Genomic DNA, 16,474 nt, shown 5'->3' on the forward strand with positions numbered 1-16,474 from the left:
CAAGGCACTAAGTGAGTATTCTCACTTACTTTCACAAAAGAAACTGAAAAAGTATTACCATTTCCATTTTATAGAGACTGTAAATCAGAAGAACTTAACATGTTCTAAAACATGTCCGAGGTCACAAAATTGAAAAAGTGGCACTGGGATTTAAGCTCCGGTTTGAATCCAAAGCGACTGGCACTACCCTTATAATACAACTGTAGCATTATTACACAGGACACATTTCTATATTTTGACATCTATTTGAATAACACATATCACATATATTAAAAATGTTATACTTCTACACTTTGCAATTTAAAATTAAGTTCACAAATGATAGGATTTTAAAAAACAACAAAAAAGAGTCATGTCATTTGGAATAGGGCAATAGTTTTAGCAACAGGGAAATCAAAGGGGAGACTGATCCCTACTACAAGTGGTCACTAGCTGTGGGCATAGAAGGACAAAGAGGGAAAGGGAAACTCTGATGAGTTTCAGTTGTGCTATTCTCCAGAATATAGTGTGGGTTATATAGAAAATATTGTTAAAGCTGAAACAAAGCATCTGTTTGAATGCATTTGTCATAACTTTGCCTGAATTACCTGCAGCCTGGTTGATTACATAGAAGGTCAATGTAATCCACAACCCAGAGAAAGAACTAGGTACCTTGTTTTCATATTTACCTCTGGTTACTCTCCTGTGTATATCTCTTTATCTACACACACACACACAAAACACAACACACATACTCACACATACACACACACATAGGGATGCCCCATAATTTTTTAAAACCATTTCCTTATAGTTAAATATTTAGGTGATTTCTAGTCTCTGCTATTTTTAATTATGCTGAAATTCAATTTCTGATCAGTTCCTTAGGCCAGATTTCTAACAGTGAAATTTTGGGGTCAAATAATATGAACATTTTGAGGTTTTTGACATGCATTACCAAACGGCTTTCTAGAGTTGTATCCATTTACTTTTCCACTGTAATATATGAAGTACCTATCTCATTGCACCCTCATCAGCTTAGAATAGTGTTTCTCAAACTTGAGAATGCATCAGAACCACCTGGTGGTGTATACACACATCTATACATATGAAGTTAGATTTTTGTGCCATTTTATATTGTTCATTTTTTACACTCAAATATCATATACTTTCATGTGGTCAGATCTATGAATCTCTTATTAGGACCTTTCCTCAATAGTTTTTTTTTTCCTTAAAGATGTCTTTCTTGTAAAGTTTTACATACGTCATCTTACGTATTCTCTACAATAACCTTGAAAGGTAGATATCAGACCATTTTACAAATGAGGACACCAAGGCTTAGAGATACTAGATAGACTGCCTAAAGTCGCAAAGCCAGTAAGTGGCAGAGTCAGGATGAGAACACACAATGTGAATACATCAAACTGGTTCCCTAAAGAAAGGAAAGCAAGAGAATCTTCATTGAATCAATTATGTGGCAGACACCCTCCAGAGCAGCACAACATTATATAAAGAACATAAAATTTAAGTTATGGGGACTGGATTCCAATCCTGCTTCAAGCTGTATAATCCCCAAAATGTCACCTACCTTCTCCAATACTCAGTTTTCTCAACTGTAATATGAAGAGACTAATAATAACATCTAAAGAATTGTGGCTGTTGTTTGGGGAAATGGAAATGAAGCACTTGTAAACTCAATAGTGCTACAGTAATACTGTTGTTGAGTTATACTTTGAAAAGCTAAAATATTTTATTAAGTTCATTTGTGCCTGTAGTTTCTGATGTTATTTCTTACTTTTCTGCTTGGTTTTCCATATAATCATTAATCTTGCCATTTGTCTTATTTTATTCAAATGCACTCACCTTTCTTGGGCCTGTCATCTATTTTTTCATCTATTTTCAAATTCAGTGCTTCTAGATGACCTTTATAGTTATGGGATTTTGTTTTCTGTTATATTTTGGATCTTCTGAATCTTGAATTGTTCAGTCTGAGAAGTGTCCACTTACATAGATATTTAACCCATGATGAAACCTTCATTTCTATTAACTTTCTCCTTTTGTCCATCCTTGAAAGTGATTTATATTTTTGAAGATTCTTACCATTGGTGCATAGAGATGTATAAAGTGGCCTTAACTTTCAATGGACAACACAGTCTTCATTCCCCTTGGCTCATCTTCTTTTATACTTAGCTTATTCTATGGTTCCAGTTTCTTTTTATTTTTTTATTTTTTTTTTTGCGGTACGCGGGCCTCTCACTGTTGTGGCCTCTCCCGTTGCAGAACACAGGCTCCAGACGCACAGGCCCAGCCGCTCCGCGGCATGTGGGATCTTCCCGGACCGGGGCACGAACCTGTGTCCCCTGCATCGGCAGGCGGACTCTCAACCACTGTGCCACCAGGGAAGACCTCCATTTTCTTTATAAATAAATTCATTTTGTTTTTGAAGTTATGAAAAGCCACAAGAAGATACATTGTGACTCTTCTCCCTTTCTTAAATTATATAATATGTAAGCCTATATCTGATGTTCAATTAGTCTAAAATGTTACAGTCAAAATACAAATCGTGTCTTTAGTCTACAGTTTAGAAGTAAAAATAATTTGATAGAGAAAACTCTTTAGGACTTCTGCTCTCATTGGAGTTCTAAATACATGAAATATTTTTGAGGACCTTCCTTAAACAATTAGTCCTGGCAACAAAAGGCTAAGTAACCTAAAGTTAATATAGTTGAATTTTGTTCTTTACAACTGGGGGTATCAAAGTCTTAGTTTTAGCTATGATATACTCTAAAAATTAAATTCGAAAGTAAAATTTAAAGATATGTGGAAGGGTGGCAACTGGACCTTTTGGGGCAGAACTAGTCATTGTCATTAAATGATAAAAGATCTTGGATGTTTTCTAATATAAACCTCTCATTTTACAGATGAGAAAAATGAGGTGCTAAGGGCAAGTGGCTTGCAGTTAGTGGGTGGCAGAATTTGAACCTCATTCATCATCTGACTCCTTATGATGTAGAAACAACTGTTTTTTCATGATAGAGGAATAGAATTATATAAAAAAATCAACAAATCCCCTCACAGATGCTGTCTTTGTAAGCTAAGAGGAAATAGAATCTTCACCCTAATAAACATATCAGAAATAATAACTGAAGAAAATAGAGAAACAATGTAATCCTCCTTTGTCGGAATTCCATACATATATGGAAGTACATATCCTTAAGAACATGTAATTGTAAGGGTAAAAATGTGGTCCAAAAATATAGATTTAAAAAAAACGTATTTATTTATTGGCTGCGTTGGGTCTTTGTCGCTGTGTGCGGGCTATTCTCTAGTTGAAGCGAGCTGGGGCTACTCCTCGTTGCGGTGTGCAGGCTTCTCACTGTGGTGGCTTCTCTTTGTCGTGGAGCATGGGCTCTAGCCACGCGGGCTTCGGTAGTTGTGGCACACGGGCTCAGTAGTTGTGGCTCACGGGCTCAGTAGTGGCACACGGGCTTAGTTGCTCTGCGGCATGTGGGATCTTCACAGACCAGAGTTCGAACCCATGTCCCCTGCATTGGCAGGCGGATTCTTAACCCTGTGCCACCAGGGAAGTCCCCCAAAATAAAGATTCTCAATGTTGACTGAAAAAAATCTGTTAAATGTAAATTCTTAGGTACTGTACTGGGTACTGCTAAATTGCCCTCCAAAAAAGCATTGTCAGTTTGCTCTCCTACCAATTATTCAGTCTTACCAATTGAATCTTACAAAGATTCAGTTATACAATCTTACAAATACTTTACATTGTTAAAACTTTTTTAGTGTTTTTTTTCAATGTGATTACCCCCTCCCCCCAAAATATGGTACATCATTTTAATTTGTGTTTCTCTAATTACTGAGTTTTAGTGTCTCAGGGTTTTTGGCCATTTGTGTCTCTTCTTGTACAATTACTTGTGCATATGCATTGCCCATTTTTCTACTAGGGTCTCTATCTTTTTCTTATTGATTAGACATTGTTCCTTATTCTGTTATACACATAGTACAGTTATTTTCTCCTGGTTTGTCACTGTCTTTTTTACGGTTTATTTTGCCACAGACATTTTAGTTTTGCATCGTCAATTGTATCAGTCTTTTCTTAGGATGTTTGCATTATGTGTTATAAAGTTATGCTTATATCAAATAGGGTCTCCTAAGGAAAAAGAAATCACATAGTAACTGGACTGGGGAAGTTTATTATTAACCATCCTGGGGATCAGTTAACAAGGGATTGGCTTGTAAGATGTAAAGAGACCCCTAAATAATATAGGAATAGCAGCTATAAACTCCTAGGGCTGAGATAAAGCACACGCTTCCACCTCTCCTCCTCACCTCACTGCTCCCTCCTCCAGGGCTGAGAATCCAGGCCTTGTTAGAGCCTTGGTTCACTGGGTGACACAGAGATCACCATGGTGCCCTACCTACAAAATTTACTAGAAATCTACTCTCCAAACTTATAGGAAATCCACCCTCTAAGTGCATGGGGAGGTATATGGCCCAAGGGAGGTGGCTACGAAACCACCCCAGGTGTAGGCTGGGGAAAGCTGCTAGCACCATGCACTGCAAGACCCTGGCACTGGAGAAGCCACCTGGACTGCAGGAGCCTTGTGCTGGAAGACCTTGCTGGGAAGAGCCACAGAAACCAGGAAGAGTTCCTTTTCTTGCAATAGATTTCAGCACCTTCTACTGACAATACTTAATATGGTACCAGCTGGCAAAGGTGAAATGTTTAAAGGGCCCAGCTCCATTTTCTGCAGAGAAACAAGGAAAGGCAGATTTGGAGCCAAAGGGCAATAAATTAATAACTGGCACAGCACTTTGTTATACCTGGATTTTATCTTTGTGCGTGATTTGAGATATCCACAAACAGTATTTTTTTATAAAGAAAAAATTGGAAACAACTTAAAGGCCTATTGATAAAGAAATGATTGAATCAACTGTGGTACTCCCATACCACAGATTACTATGCAGCAGTTATGAGGTGAATATCTAGATATATGCACTGATATAAGGTCTTTAAATCATATTGTTGAATGAAAATTAACAAAATTTTAAACTATGCAATAATGTAATAATAATATAATTAATATAATATTATTCATTATAATACACACACACAGATTGTGTATTCAGCAGCAGAAGTCCTAAGATTACTTTGTAAAACTCTTTATAATTAACATTTACTTGTAAACCAACACTAAAGTACCTCATATATCTTAATTGTGTTAGAAATATCTTTGCGTGATTTTTTGCTCTCTTCTAGCTAACTTCTTATTTATAGATGCTACAGAGGTAAAGGCTATCTCAGGTCAAATTGACTCAAATTTCAAATTAATAAAATTCTTAGAACTTCTAAATTCATATAATGAAAGTCTGTTTGTGTGTGTGTGTGTGTTCCTTTTAGGCAGATGTTGAAAAGGTTATAGCAGTTGCCTGGTTCATCTTTCAGCCCCTTCTCTTTGGACTGATTGGAGCAGAGGTAGCCATTACAGCTCTCAGACCAGAAACTGTAGGTAAGAATTTTGCTAAAATCAACTCTTCTTATATTCAGTTGAAATATCTTTAGTAGGTGTGTGTTCAGTGGTTCCCATTGTCACAATTATATAAAAAGGTAACGAGCTAAGTCTTTTAGAGCAGTTCGTTAGAAAATAATGTTTGTCAATCTAAGACAGTAAATTTTATACCTTTAAATATTGTTCCTTGTAAAGAAAAGTGACACTGCTGACTGCCATCAATAAAATGCAGGCCTTAAAGTGTTTTTCCAAGGATAAAAATGTTCATCTAGCCTTACCCTGATCAAGGGCCAGAATTTTAAAGATAAATAGTGAGTTCTATAATATGTACCCATAGAATAAAAATGTTTGTTCATTCATTCTTTTATTCATTCACACATTTGAAAGCCATTATGTTAAAACTCTCTTAATTCATAGCACTTCACTTAAAAACTAATTTACACACATATACTCATTATTTTCTCCTTTCCTTGCATCACAATATTCTTCCGTCCATACTAGGGATCCCATCCCCTGCCACCTCTTTCTGGATCTTACACATAGATTCTTCCCTTTTTCTTATTCATCCTCAAATATCCTTGTCACAGTGTTCTTCTCTTCAGAAGTTAAACAGACTTTAATCTCTAACTTAAAATAATATCCTTCCATTCTGATACATGCTATAACATGGATGAACCTGGAAGACATTACACTAAGTAAAATAAGCCAATCATAGACAACTACTATGTGGAATCTAAAATATGGCACAAATGAACCTATCTACAAAACAAAAATAGACTCATATACATAGAGAACAGACTTGTGGTTGCCAAGGGGGAGGGAGGGACAGGGACTTTGGGGTTGGCAGATGCAAACTATTGCAAATAGAATAGGTAAACAGCAAGGTCCTACTGTATAGCACAGGGAACTATATTCATTATCCTGTGATAAACCATAATGGAAAAGAATATAAAAAAAAGAATGTCTGTATGTGTATAACTGAGTCACTTTGCTGTATAGCCAAGATTGGCACAGCATTGTAAATCAGCTCTACTTCAATTAAAAAAAAAAAAAAGAAATCAACAAAGTAGAAAACAATAGAGAAAATTAACAAGGTCCAAAAAAAAAAAAAAAGACACTACTGTGTGATGCTACTTATATGAGTCAAATTCATAGAGAGTAGAATGATGGTTGCCAGTGGTTTTGGGAAAGGGGAGATGGGGATTTGTTGTCTAATAGGTACAGAGTTTCAGTTTTACAAGATGAAAACGTTCTGGACATTTTTTGCACAAAAATGTAAAGGTTTAACTTAATGCTTACTGAACTGCACATTTTTAAATGATTAAGATGGTAATTTTTATGTGTATTTTATCACAATCAAAATTTAAATAAATACACACACATATATTTATGAAAGATATATATATATATATATATATCCTTCCTCCATTTCACTTACCCCCTCACCTACCACTCTATCTCTCTATTTCTTTTTTCAATCTTTTCCAAAAGGGTGTCTGTATTCCCCTTTTCCATTTCAGTTCTCATTCCCGTCCTCAGTACATTTCAGTTTAGCTTCTGCCCCATCACACAACCAACCCTGCTCTTACCAAGGTTATATTATTAAATCCACTGAATACTTACCAGTCTTTATTGCACTTGATCTCTCAGCAGCATTTGATACTACTGACCTCTTTAAAACACTTTTACATTGAAGTCTGAAATTTCATATTTTCCGGTGCCTTTTGAGTCTTTACCGTATGTATGGCTTAAGCGCTGCTCCTCCTCAAAGTTCTTTCCAAAACCTTCTATGCTTCTTGCTCTTTTATCACTTCCTTGAGCTCATCTACACTCAGTGACTTTGATTATAAACTATGTAATTCCAAAATCTTTATCTCTAAATCTATAAATCCAGTGGCTGATTGGACATCACCACTTATAAATCCCACAAAACTTAAAACTCAGTGTGTCTAAAACTTCCTCTTCATCTTCTCCCCAAACCTTCAATGTTCCCTCCTGGGAATGGGATCATCTCTTTTGTATCTTGTACTTCAGCAACAAATATTTTTGAAAATCTACCAACCTGGGAGAAATATCCTCCAACAAAAAGCCACAAAACTTTTCGGTAAAAAAAAATATTGCAGATTTACAGTAGAGCCTCCTGCAGTGTCTATCCCTTTTACCCAGCCTTTTGAACTTGACAAAGTTGTTTATCCTTTTTGAACTTCACTTTTTTCAACTGTAAAATGACAGGAATTACCCCACAGGTTGTAAGGATTAAGTAAAGTAATGCACTTAAAGCTTAGTACAGAACCTGGCACAGAGTAAATACTCAACAAATGTTACTTTAAAAAAAATCATCCTGTAACTTAGCAGTCACTTTAGCTGTGCCTTTCTCAGATTCCAGTAGCCTGCAGCGGCCAAGTCACAATCCTTTATTTTGCACTTCAGGATGAACTTAACTTTACCAGCAAAGGATTCTAAATGCTGACTGAATGCAGTAGCTGTACGTGAAAACCAGGGCTAATGGGCTGTCAGTGTACACACCAGTATGATGAAACAGCTGTAGACTGCCACTGTCTGTTCTGATTGGTCACTGCCCAGCGAGCTCTGTTCTGATTGGCTGATTGCCCCCATAATGGCTTATAAATATTTTGAATATCGCCTCTGGTCTTATACTCTCTGTAAAGAATTCTCAACCACTTTGATGAAAATAATAATTTTTTCCTCTTCTGTGCCCTCTTGCCAGTATGCTTATACTGTACTTACCTTATAGTATATTAATTCGTTTTTTATGTTTCTGTCTTCCTCTGTCTTTGAAGTTCATAGAAGTAGAGTCTGTACATTATACATTTTTGGATACTAGTACCTAGTCCAGATCCTGCCATGCATAGTTATTGAATAAATTCTTGTTAAATAAATGCATGGAAGAAAGTGTGTTTCTTACTATAAAGCTTAAAAGAACATTCAAATCTCCTTTTAGAAATTAAAATATGTTTAATTTCTGTTTTCAGTTTAAGGGAATATTCTGGTTTCTCTCAGAGCAAATAAATCTTTTGGATTTTACTAAAAAAAAAAAATCAAGGGGAAATACCTTGTTTTAAACAAGTGATCTGATTGATCCTTAATATTGATGTTTTGATAAATTATGCCTAGCCATTTTTGTCTTTTTAATTTTGTGAATGTTTTTAGACTTCTGTTGAAAGAGTTCTGAATCAGTAACCATGTGATTCAATTTTTCCCCCAGTATTTCATTATGTCTAAAAACTGAGTATTTCTTACAGGCCTTTGTATTGCCACCCTGGGCATTGCAGTATTGATACGAATTTTGGCTACATATCTGATGGTGTGTTTTGCTGGTTTTAACTTTAAGGAAAAGATATTTATTTCTTTTGCATGGCTTCCAAAGGCCACAGTCCAGGTAATGATGGATTTTAATTCCTATTTCTATATGATACCTTGACATTTTTAATAAGAGGGCTTGTTCAAATTTGGTGAAAATAAATAATTGAAGTTTGATTTATGATAAGATTTTATACTAATTTACTCTTTAAAAGTTTTATTTTTGGTATATTGATTCATTAAATATGACAGCTCATTAAATTTCCTTAGATCATCAGGGTGCAACTCAAACTCCAATAAATCCCTCCACTACTAGAAAGCAGTAGTAAGTAGCAGGAGGGAAGAGTTGGAATTTTTGTCAGTCAGAGCTCTCTAAAATAACCCAAAGAGATAGTTATTAACTCTATTCATTTCAATATCTTCTAAGAAGAGAGTGAAACAGAAATAGCATAGCCCATCTTAGTATTTGGAAATACTTCAATGTCTATATGATTGATGATCAGTTATGCTTGACCACAGTCTTTAATAGAGAAAGATTTATTGAGAAATAACTCAGAAGATGCTTTATTTCCTAGATTATTAGTTGATATTAAATTTTCAAACCACCTGAACCTCCTGACAAACGTCTCAATCACATGACCCAAAATTTGTGCACTCTAATAAGAAGCAGTAACCAATGGGTACTCGAAGGTGTTGACCAGGTATTTGGTAGCATACCTATAATTGCTCGTTAAATTAGAACTGTATAGATCATCATTTGTTGCAAATGTAATATATCCCTGATTGTATTGTGTATTCTCCAACTAATTACAACAAATAAGATTGAACTGTTTCATCCTTGATTATTTTGCAGTTATTTAAATGTGTAAATTTCTGTTTCATGAAATGAGAATTAGGTGTTCTTAATTTAGGAAGCTTTGAGGGGTGCAGTGTGCTGCTCTGTAACTATATGCCGGATTTTGTGTGGCTATGGGATTGGGGCATTATTCCAGAGAAGTTTTTCTTTCCATCAGACTTTCAAAGGTGTCTGAGACATAGTGGCTAAGAATGCTGTGAGGTTAATAGAGCACAGTAAGTTGAACAGTTTCTCCCTCACAGTATCTCCAGCCTCCACACTACTTTCAGTAACTTTAGTAGGTAAATATCAAAATAATCGCTCTAGTAGCTTTAGTATGAAAGATTTGTTTCTAACATCAAACTTTGAAAGACGGCACTTTCCTGCTATGAAAACAAATTTTAAAATAAGGAGAAATTATCTAGGATGTCTTGAATAATGCATGTTCTCAAAGCAAGTATTGTATACAATTTCTTTTTTCTTCTTTTGCCACTGCACAAGAAGCAAGACTTTCTTATATATTTTTTCCATATTAGTGTTCTTTAAACTTTTTTGTCTATGACCTACTATAAGAAATATATGTATATTTTTTAAATATTTATTTATTTATTTATTGGCTGTATCAGGTCTTAGTTGTGGCACATGAGATCTTTCATTGCGGCACACGGGCTCCTGTTGCCGTGCGCAGGCTTCTCTCTAGTTGTGGTGCACGGGCTTAGTTGCCCCGCAGCATGTGGGATCTTAGTTCCCCGACCAGAGATCAAACTGGTGTCCCCTGAGTTGCAAGACGGATTCTTAACCACTAGGCCACCAGGGAAGTCCCGGAAATAGATTTTAAATGACAACTTAGCAAACATACAAACCCCCAAACGTACACACACATACACATATACACAATGACAGAGAGCTGAAAGAGAAATATACATCATAATGTGCGCAGTTCTTGCTGAGAATTCATGAAATGTTGAATTAGTTATGGCACAAGATGATCTGAAATAGCAAAGAGCCCTCAAACCCAAGGACTAAATGAGATAGATTTTTATTTCTCTCTAACCAGCATGGGAATTCCAGAGCTGGCAGGGTAACTGTTGTCCTCAGCGTATGCCTTTCATCCATGAGTCCAACTTTCACTGTTTGTCATCCAATGGGAAGGGGGAAAGAATAAGGTACAAGTGTCCATTTCTTTTCAGGGAACAGTTACAAGAAGCATTTATCATTTCTGCTCACCTCTTTATGGCCAGAACTTAGATACATAGCTTCAACTAGTTGCAAAGAAGACTGGGAAAAAAGTCTGTATTTGGACAGCAATGTGACCAGCTAAACTCAGGAGTTCTATTATAGAAGGGAAAAGAGGCATTCAGATATTTATGGGCAATGAGTCATCTCTGCCATTGTGTCTCATCCACACTGATATTTTCTCTTCTGTTTCATTGCTATGTTCTGTGCCAATAAGAGGATAACCAGATTGATTAATGTATTTTCCCCATGTGCACTGATAATATTGCATTTTGTCTCTAAGAGTTTTCATAATACTTCCCAGTAGATAAATTTTAAACAAAACATTTCACCAACTCCTAAGGCAAAGAGTTAATCAAATTCCTAATAAGGTTAACTTCAAGTTTCAAAGGTACCTACCACTTTCAATTTTCTTGATGTTTAACAAGTAGCTTAGGCTCTACAGCAATATTCTTATGTTTTTTCATGTAAAATTTCACCATCTTCCAGTAAGTATCACTGCATTTTTTCATCTTGTCCTTTCTTAATTCCAAATTCCTAAAGACAAAAGAATGAGATGACCATTCAGTAACTTTCAACTTTACTCAGGAGGAATTTAGTATATAGAATCTTGTTATAGTTAATTAATATCCTAAGTCTGTATTTGCCTTGTGTTCTGAAATATATTTGCCTGATATTTTTGTAAGTTTACCTTATGCAAATAGGTATATATGAATCATCATTCTTTCCCTATGCCAGGGCAGGGAGAGCTTTTAGATCATTAAAATCAACTGTAGTACACTTTGAAAGAAGACTAATAGAACTTTGTCAGTTGAGCAGAAGAACAAGAAATTTGTTTTTGCAAATGATAAAATAACCTTTTTTTCTATGTGCTTGTCTTATCATGCTTCCAACTTTACCTTTAAACTTTTATAGGCTGCAATAGGATCTGTGGCTTTGGACACAGCAAGATCACATGGAGAGAAACAGTTAGAAGGATATGGAATGGATGTGTTGACTGTGGCATTTTTGGCCATCCTCATCACAGCCCCAATTGGAAGTCTACTTATTGGTTTGCTAGGCCCCAGACTTCTCCAGAAAGCTGAACATCAAAATAAAGATGAAGAAGATGAAGGAGAGACTTCTATACAGGTTTAGAGGTGAAAAGAGAGAATGCCGAATATAGTCATCAGAAAGCTGCTCTCGGAGGCTACTTTTATCCATATGGATATTGACATATGTAATGGTTAAGCTTAAAATGTACTAGAACCAAGTGTGGCTATTTCTCTAAACAGCATTTTTAGCCATTACCCTTTCCATCTTGGGGGGATGGGGGTAATGTTCTACATCTCCAACCTGATCTCTACCTTTTTTTTTTTTCACACACTATTCATCATTATATCTTAATTTTTATAGGGACATATACACCTGAATGTACTACCACAATTTAATTTCAGTGTCCTGTTCTGCTAACCAACAGCTTGCTCTGACTTACTATTACCATCACAGTTTCACGGTTCATGGTCACCTGGCCTCTCATGCCTTGAATTGCTTTGGGCTCCTCTTTTCTTTTTTTAAAATACCATAACACAATCCCTCATCAATTTCTATCAGTCTCTACACCAGCCTCATGAATATCATATTAATCAGGGTAAGGTAAGCTGCTATAATGAAGAAACGAAAAATGAAATACTTAAATAGAGAAATTTATTTCCCTCTTATGAAACCAGCTGACAGTGTTACTCTGCTCATGCAGTCTACTCAGAGACCCATGTCCTTCTGTCTTGAGGCTGTGCCATGCCCTAGCTTAGGACAAAGGTTAAAGATGTCTGTCCCCTTTCTAATCCTCAGGAAGAAGGAAAAAGGAAAGTCCAAGGCAAGCAATTTATTTTTAAGGATGTGCTGTGGAGTTGGACACATCTCTCCTCTTACATAATGTTAGTGAAGCCCACACCCCGCTGTGAGGAGGCTGAGAAAGTGTCTCTCACTAAGCATTCACATCCTGGGAGATGGGAAGGTCAGATTGGAGAGCCAGAAGTACCATTGTGTTGGGTGTTGCCATCACCTAATAGCATCTTCTTGCAGGTTAACAAGGACCATCTAAAGTTAGTAACTTTAACCAAAAGAGTGACTTCTGTGGCAGGAATTTCAGGGATTGCAACATGCTAGTAGAGAAGATAAGAAGAAAGGCTTATCTGCAAAAGTCACATTTTATCCCACTTGATCAACAGAACATCTCTGCTTTTGTATGTCACCCATTAAGTTCCTCTACTCTAGGTCAACTCCTGCCTAGTTGTTAGAATAATCATGTTTAAATAAACATGTCATTAGACTACCTAAGGGTCTGATTTATTAGCAGACAAACATATGAGCAAACTGTAAAAAGGGATATAAGTGCTCTGACAGAAGTGCGAATAGGGTACATACACCCTTCATTTAGTTGTTAGACTAACATCTCATATTGAACTAATCTTATCATTAGACTACTGTTGCAGCCCCTTCCACCATGACATTCACCTCTGTCCAAAACTAGCTTAATTTTTATTAAGCTAACATATTACGAAGCCATAGAATCTTCATTTTTATGTCAGCCTGACTCTGGTTACTTTCTGGGACTGTATTCCCTTAGTGTTTATGTTCTCAATTTGGACTGGATTAATGTATACCAAAGTTCAGATGGATGAACTTCCTTGGCCAGGTGCACCTTGGTGGTAGCACCATAAACTTAATGCTCACCTGGTCCTCTACTATCACAAGCTCTGAAACTAGATTCATCCAAATACTTACTGAAAGCCCTTGGTGACCCAGGCACATCATGAAGACTAATATTGTTTCCATCTTTAAGGATCTGACAGTCTGATAGAGGAGAGCAACCACTAAACAAGAGATTGCAAAACAGTATGATACGTGCCATGATGCAGGAAGTAGAGGGGCGCCAGGGAGCTCGTAGCAGGAGCACCTTATCAATCCAGGGGCAGGTGCAGTTTAGACACAGCCTCCAGAGAAAGTAGGACTAGGGTTAGGACATGGGGGATGATTAGGACTTAGCAAAAGGCATGTGAGGCCCAAGGGTGCTGCAGTCAGTGCTGGTTCCCATGTTCACCAGTAGCTCTTCTCCATGTAACAGGCTTTGAATACTTTTTAACTAATACAAAATACAGTTAGTATAAGTAAATGAGAATGTTGTTATAAATATTCAAGGCCCCAAAGAAGAATTAGAAATGGAAATTTACAGAATGTAGAAATAGTTGAAGAGCACAGTAAGCCACTGTCATAGCCTATGCCATTTTCAGAGCATGCAGCTACTTCCTGCCTCTACTCTACACCCAAATCTCTCTGGCTGTCTGTCCAGTATTGGTCTCTGCAGGGCTCACCATGAAGTCTCAGGTTTGTCACCACATTGTAAGTCACAGCTCTTGACTTGGCTGGTGAACTCAGAGTTAATTTGATACAGTGTTGACTCAAGCCAACCAAACTTACTCCACCCACCCAACCACAGATAGGAACCGTTACTCTAACCTCTGGGTGCCTGAAAGAACGGTGTATGTACACTATACATACTTCTGTCATAGTACTTATAGCCCTTTTTTCAGTTTGTTTATATGTTTGTCTCCTATTAAATTAACCCCTGAGGGGTGGGAACCTTATCTTGGTCATCTTTGAATCCTCAGCAGTTTGCACAGGGCATGGAGCACGGTGGGCATTTAGTAAATTTTTATTAACTGAGTCAGTGAGGAGATTCTCTTTCAGTATCAGAAAACTACCTGCCACATAACAGTTTAGATGTTAGTCTGCTTAGTCTATCTTAGTCTGCTTGGGCTACTGCAACAAAATACCATAGACTGAGTGGCTTAAACAACAGATACTTATTTTCTCACAGTTCTGGAGGCTGGAAGTCAAACGTGAAAGTTGCCAGCCTGATCAGGCTCTAATGAGGGCTCTCTTCATAGCATGCTAATAACCTCCTTCTCGCTGGGTCCTCACAGAGTGGGGTGAAAAAATGGGGATGGAAGAGAGTGTGCAAGCTCTCTGGTGTCTCTTCTTATAAAGGCACTAATCCCACCATGAGGGCTCTACCCTCATGATCTTATCCAATCTAACTACCTCTTAAAGTCCCCATCTCCAAATGCCATCACATTGGGGGGTTATGGCTTCAACTTATGAATTTGGTGGGGGGATACAATTCAGTGCACAGCAAGGGTGTCATACTTCCAAGGACAGTGCTAAACAAACACTATAAATTCATGTTCTTCAAGATGCCTATTTTTCCTAGGGTTGGTACCATCAATCTCCCCTTTGAGAAGTGTTTGTTTATTGTCTGTTTGTTTGTCTTTAGGCAGACTGATTAGGCTTCAGCTCTTCAAGTTATTTTCACAGTCCACTGTTTTTCTCTCTGGTATTAACTCCATAACATTGATTGGACTTTAATGTTCTCAAAATGTCCTCAGTCTTATGTTTGCAAGTGATCTCATCCATTACATTCTTTAAAAATGGTACTGATTATTTTTGTCTGATTACAAAATAATACATTTTCATTGCAGAAAATTTAGAACACAGAAAAGAACAATAAAGAAAACTGAAACTAATGTAAACACCCATTTTATTTTCTTTTAAATTTTACTCTTAATGTAAACACCCATTTTATTTTGATTCTTTTATATTTTACTCTTGCAGTTCTGGGGGTTGTCTTATTTTCAGAACGATATATCATCCACCAAATTCGTTGGGTGAAAGCCAACATAAATACATTTGACCTCTGGGAAGGCATATAGACTGAAGAATTTTTCTTGTATATGATGCATCCTAAGCCTTCCAAAAAATAATTTATTCACCTGGTAATATTCAGATATTCATTTTGCAATGAATAAAACAGATAAATCCCTGCCTTTATGGAGTTATGTTCTAAAATCCATTCATTCACTCACTCCGAATACACTTATAACTTGGCTACCGTGTGCCAGTTTTGCTAGGTGCTGGGGAATACAGTGATGAAGAAGATATTCAAGGGTTCTGTTTAATGGAACTTGAATTCTAGTGGGAGACTGACTCTGAGGGGAATACAAATGTGAATAAGATACTTGCCTTCAAGAACCTTACAAGGCAGCAAGATGTGTACAAATAGCTGTAATCCAAATGAATGATTCAAAACTGTTCTCAGTGAGGAAAACTTCTTAAAGGAGGTGATACTTGAACCGGACTTTGAAGAAAGGGTATGATTTGGATTGATGAGTTGATATTAGGGAGTAAAGCGAAGAAGGGAACAGCTAGGTACAGGGCTGGCATATTAGCCAAGTGTGAAAACAGTAAAGCCTGGGGTAAACGGCCGACACTTAAGGTTGATAATGGGAATTAGTGAGAGGTAAGACTGGAAAAGAAAATTGGCACTTAAATCATACCAAATAGATCATTGGCCAAATTTCTATTTTTATTGAAGTGCTTTCAGAAGTACAGAAGATATTTTTGAAACTTTATACAGAAACTTTATACAGAAAATATTTTTGAAACTACTTTCATATCCAATTTAGTAAAAACTGCTGTAATGAATAAGGTTCTCTTTGTTCCTCAAAAGTTTTTTTTTTTTTTTTTGCTTTTAATGGCATTG

At 36.6% G+C, this 16,474-nt stretch overlaps 1 protein-coding gene across 6 annotated transcripts in view; it reads left to right on the forward strand.

Moving 5' to 3' along the window:
- Positions 1-15,458, forward strand: part of SLC9B2 (solute carrier family 9 member B2) — a 50,833-nt gene extending 35,375 nt beyond the window's left edge. For all 6 annotated transcript variants that reach the window (XM_067735453.1, XM_067735452.1, XM_067735451.1 and 3 more), the window contains 3 exons: positions 5,393-5,501; positions 8,765-8,901; positions 11,809-15,458. In XM_067735453.1, the coding sequence (XP_067591554.1) occupies positions 5,393-5,501; positions 8,765-8,901; positions 11,809-12,030 (468 nt within the window). In that variant the 3' untranslated portion in view covers positions 12,031-15,458. The remainder of the gene's footprint in view (positions 1-5,392; positions 5,502-8,764; positions 8,902-11,808) is intronic.
- Positions 15,459-16,474: the final 1,016 nt, after the last annotated feature.

The sequence above is a fragment of the Pseudorca crassidens genome, chromosome 4, assembly GCF_039906515.1.
Source record: "Pseudorca crassidens isolate mPseCra1 chromosome 4, mPseCra1.hap1, whole genome shotgun sequence".
Lineage (NCBI taxonomy): Eukaryota > Metazoa > Chordata > Mammalia > Artiodactyla > Delphinidae > Pseudorca > Pseudorca crassidens.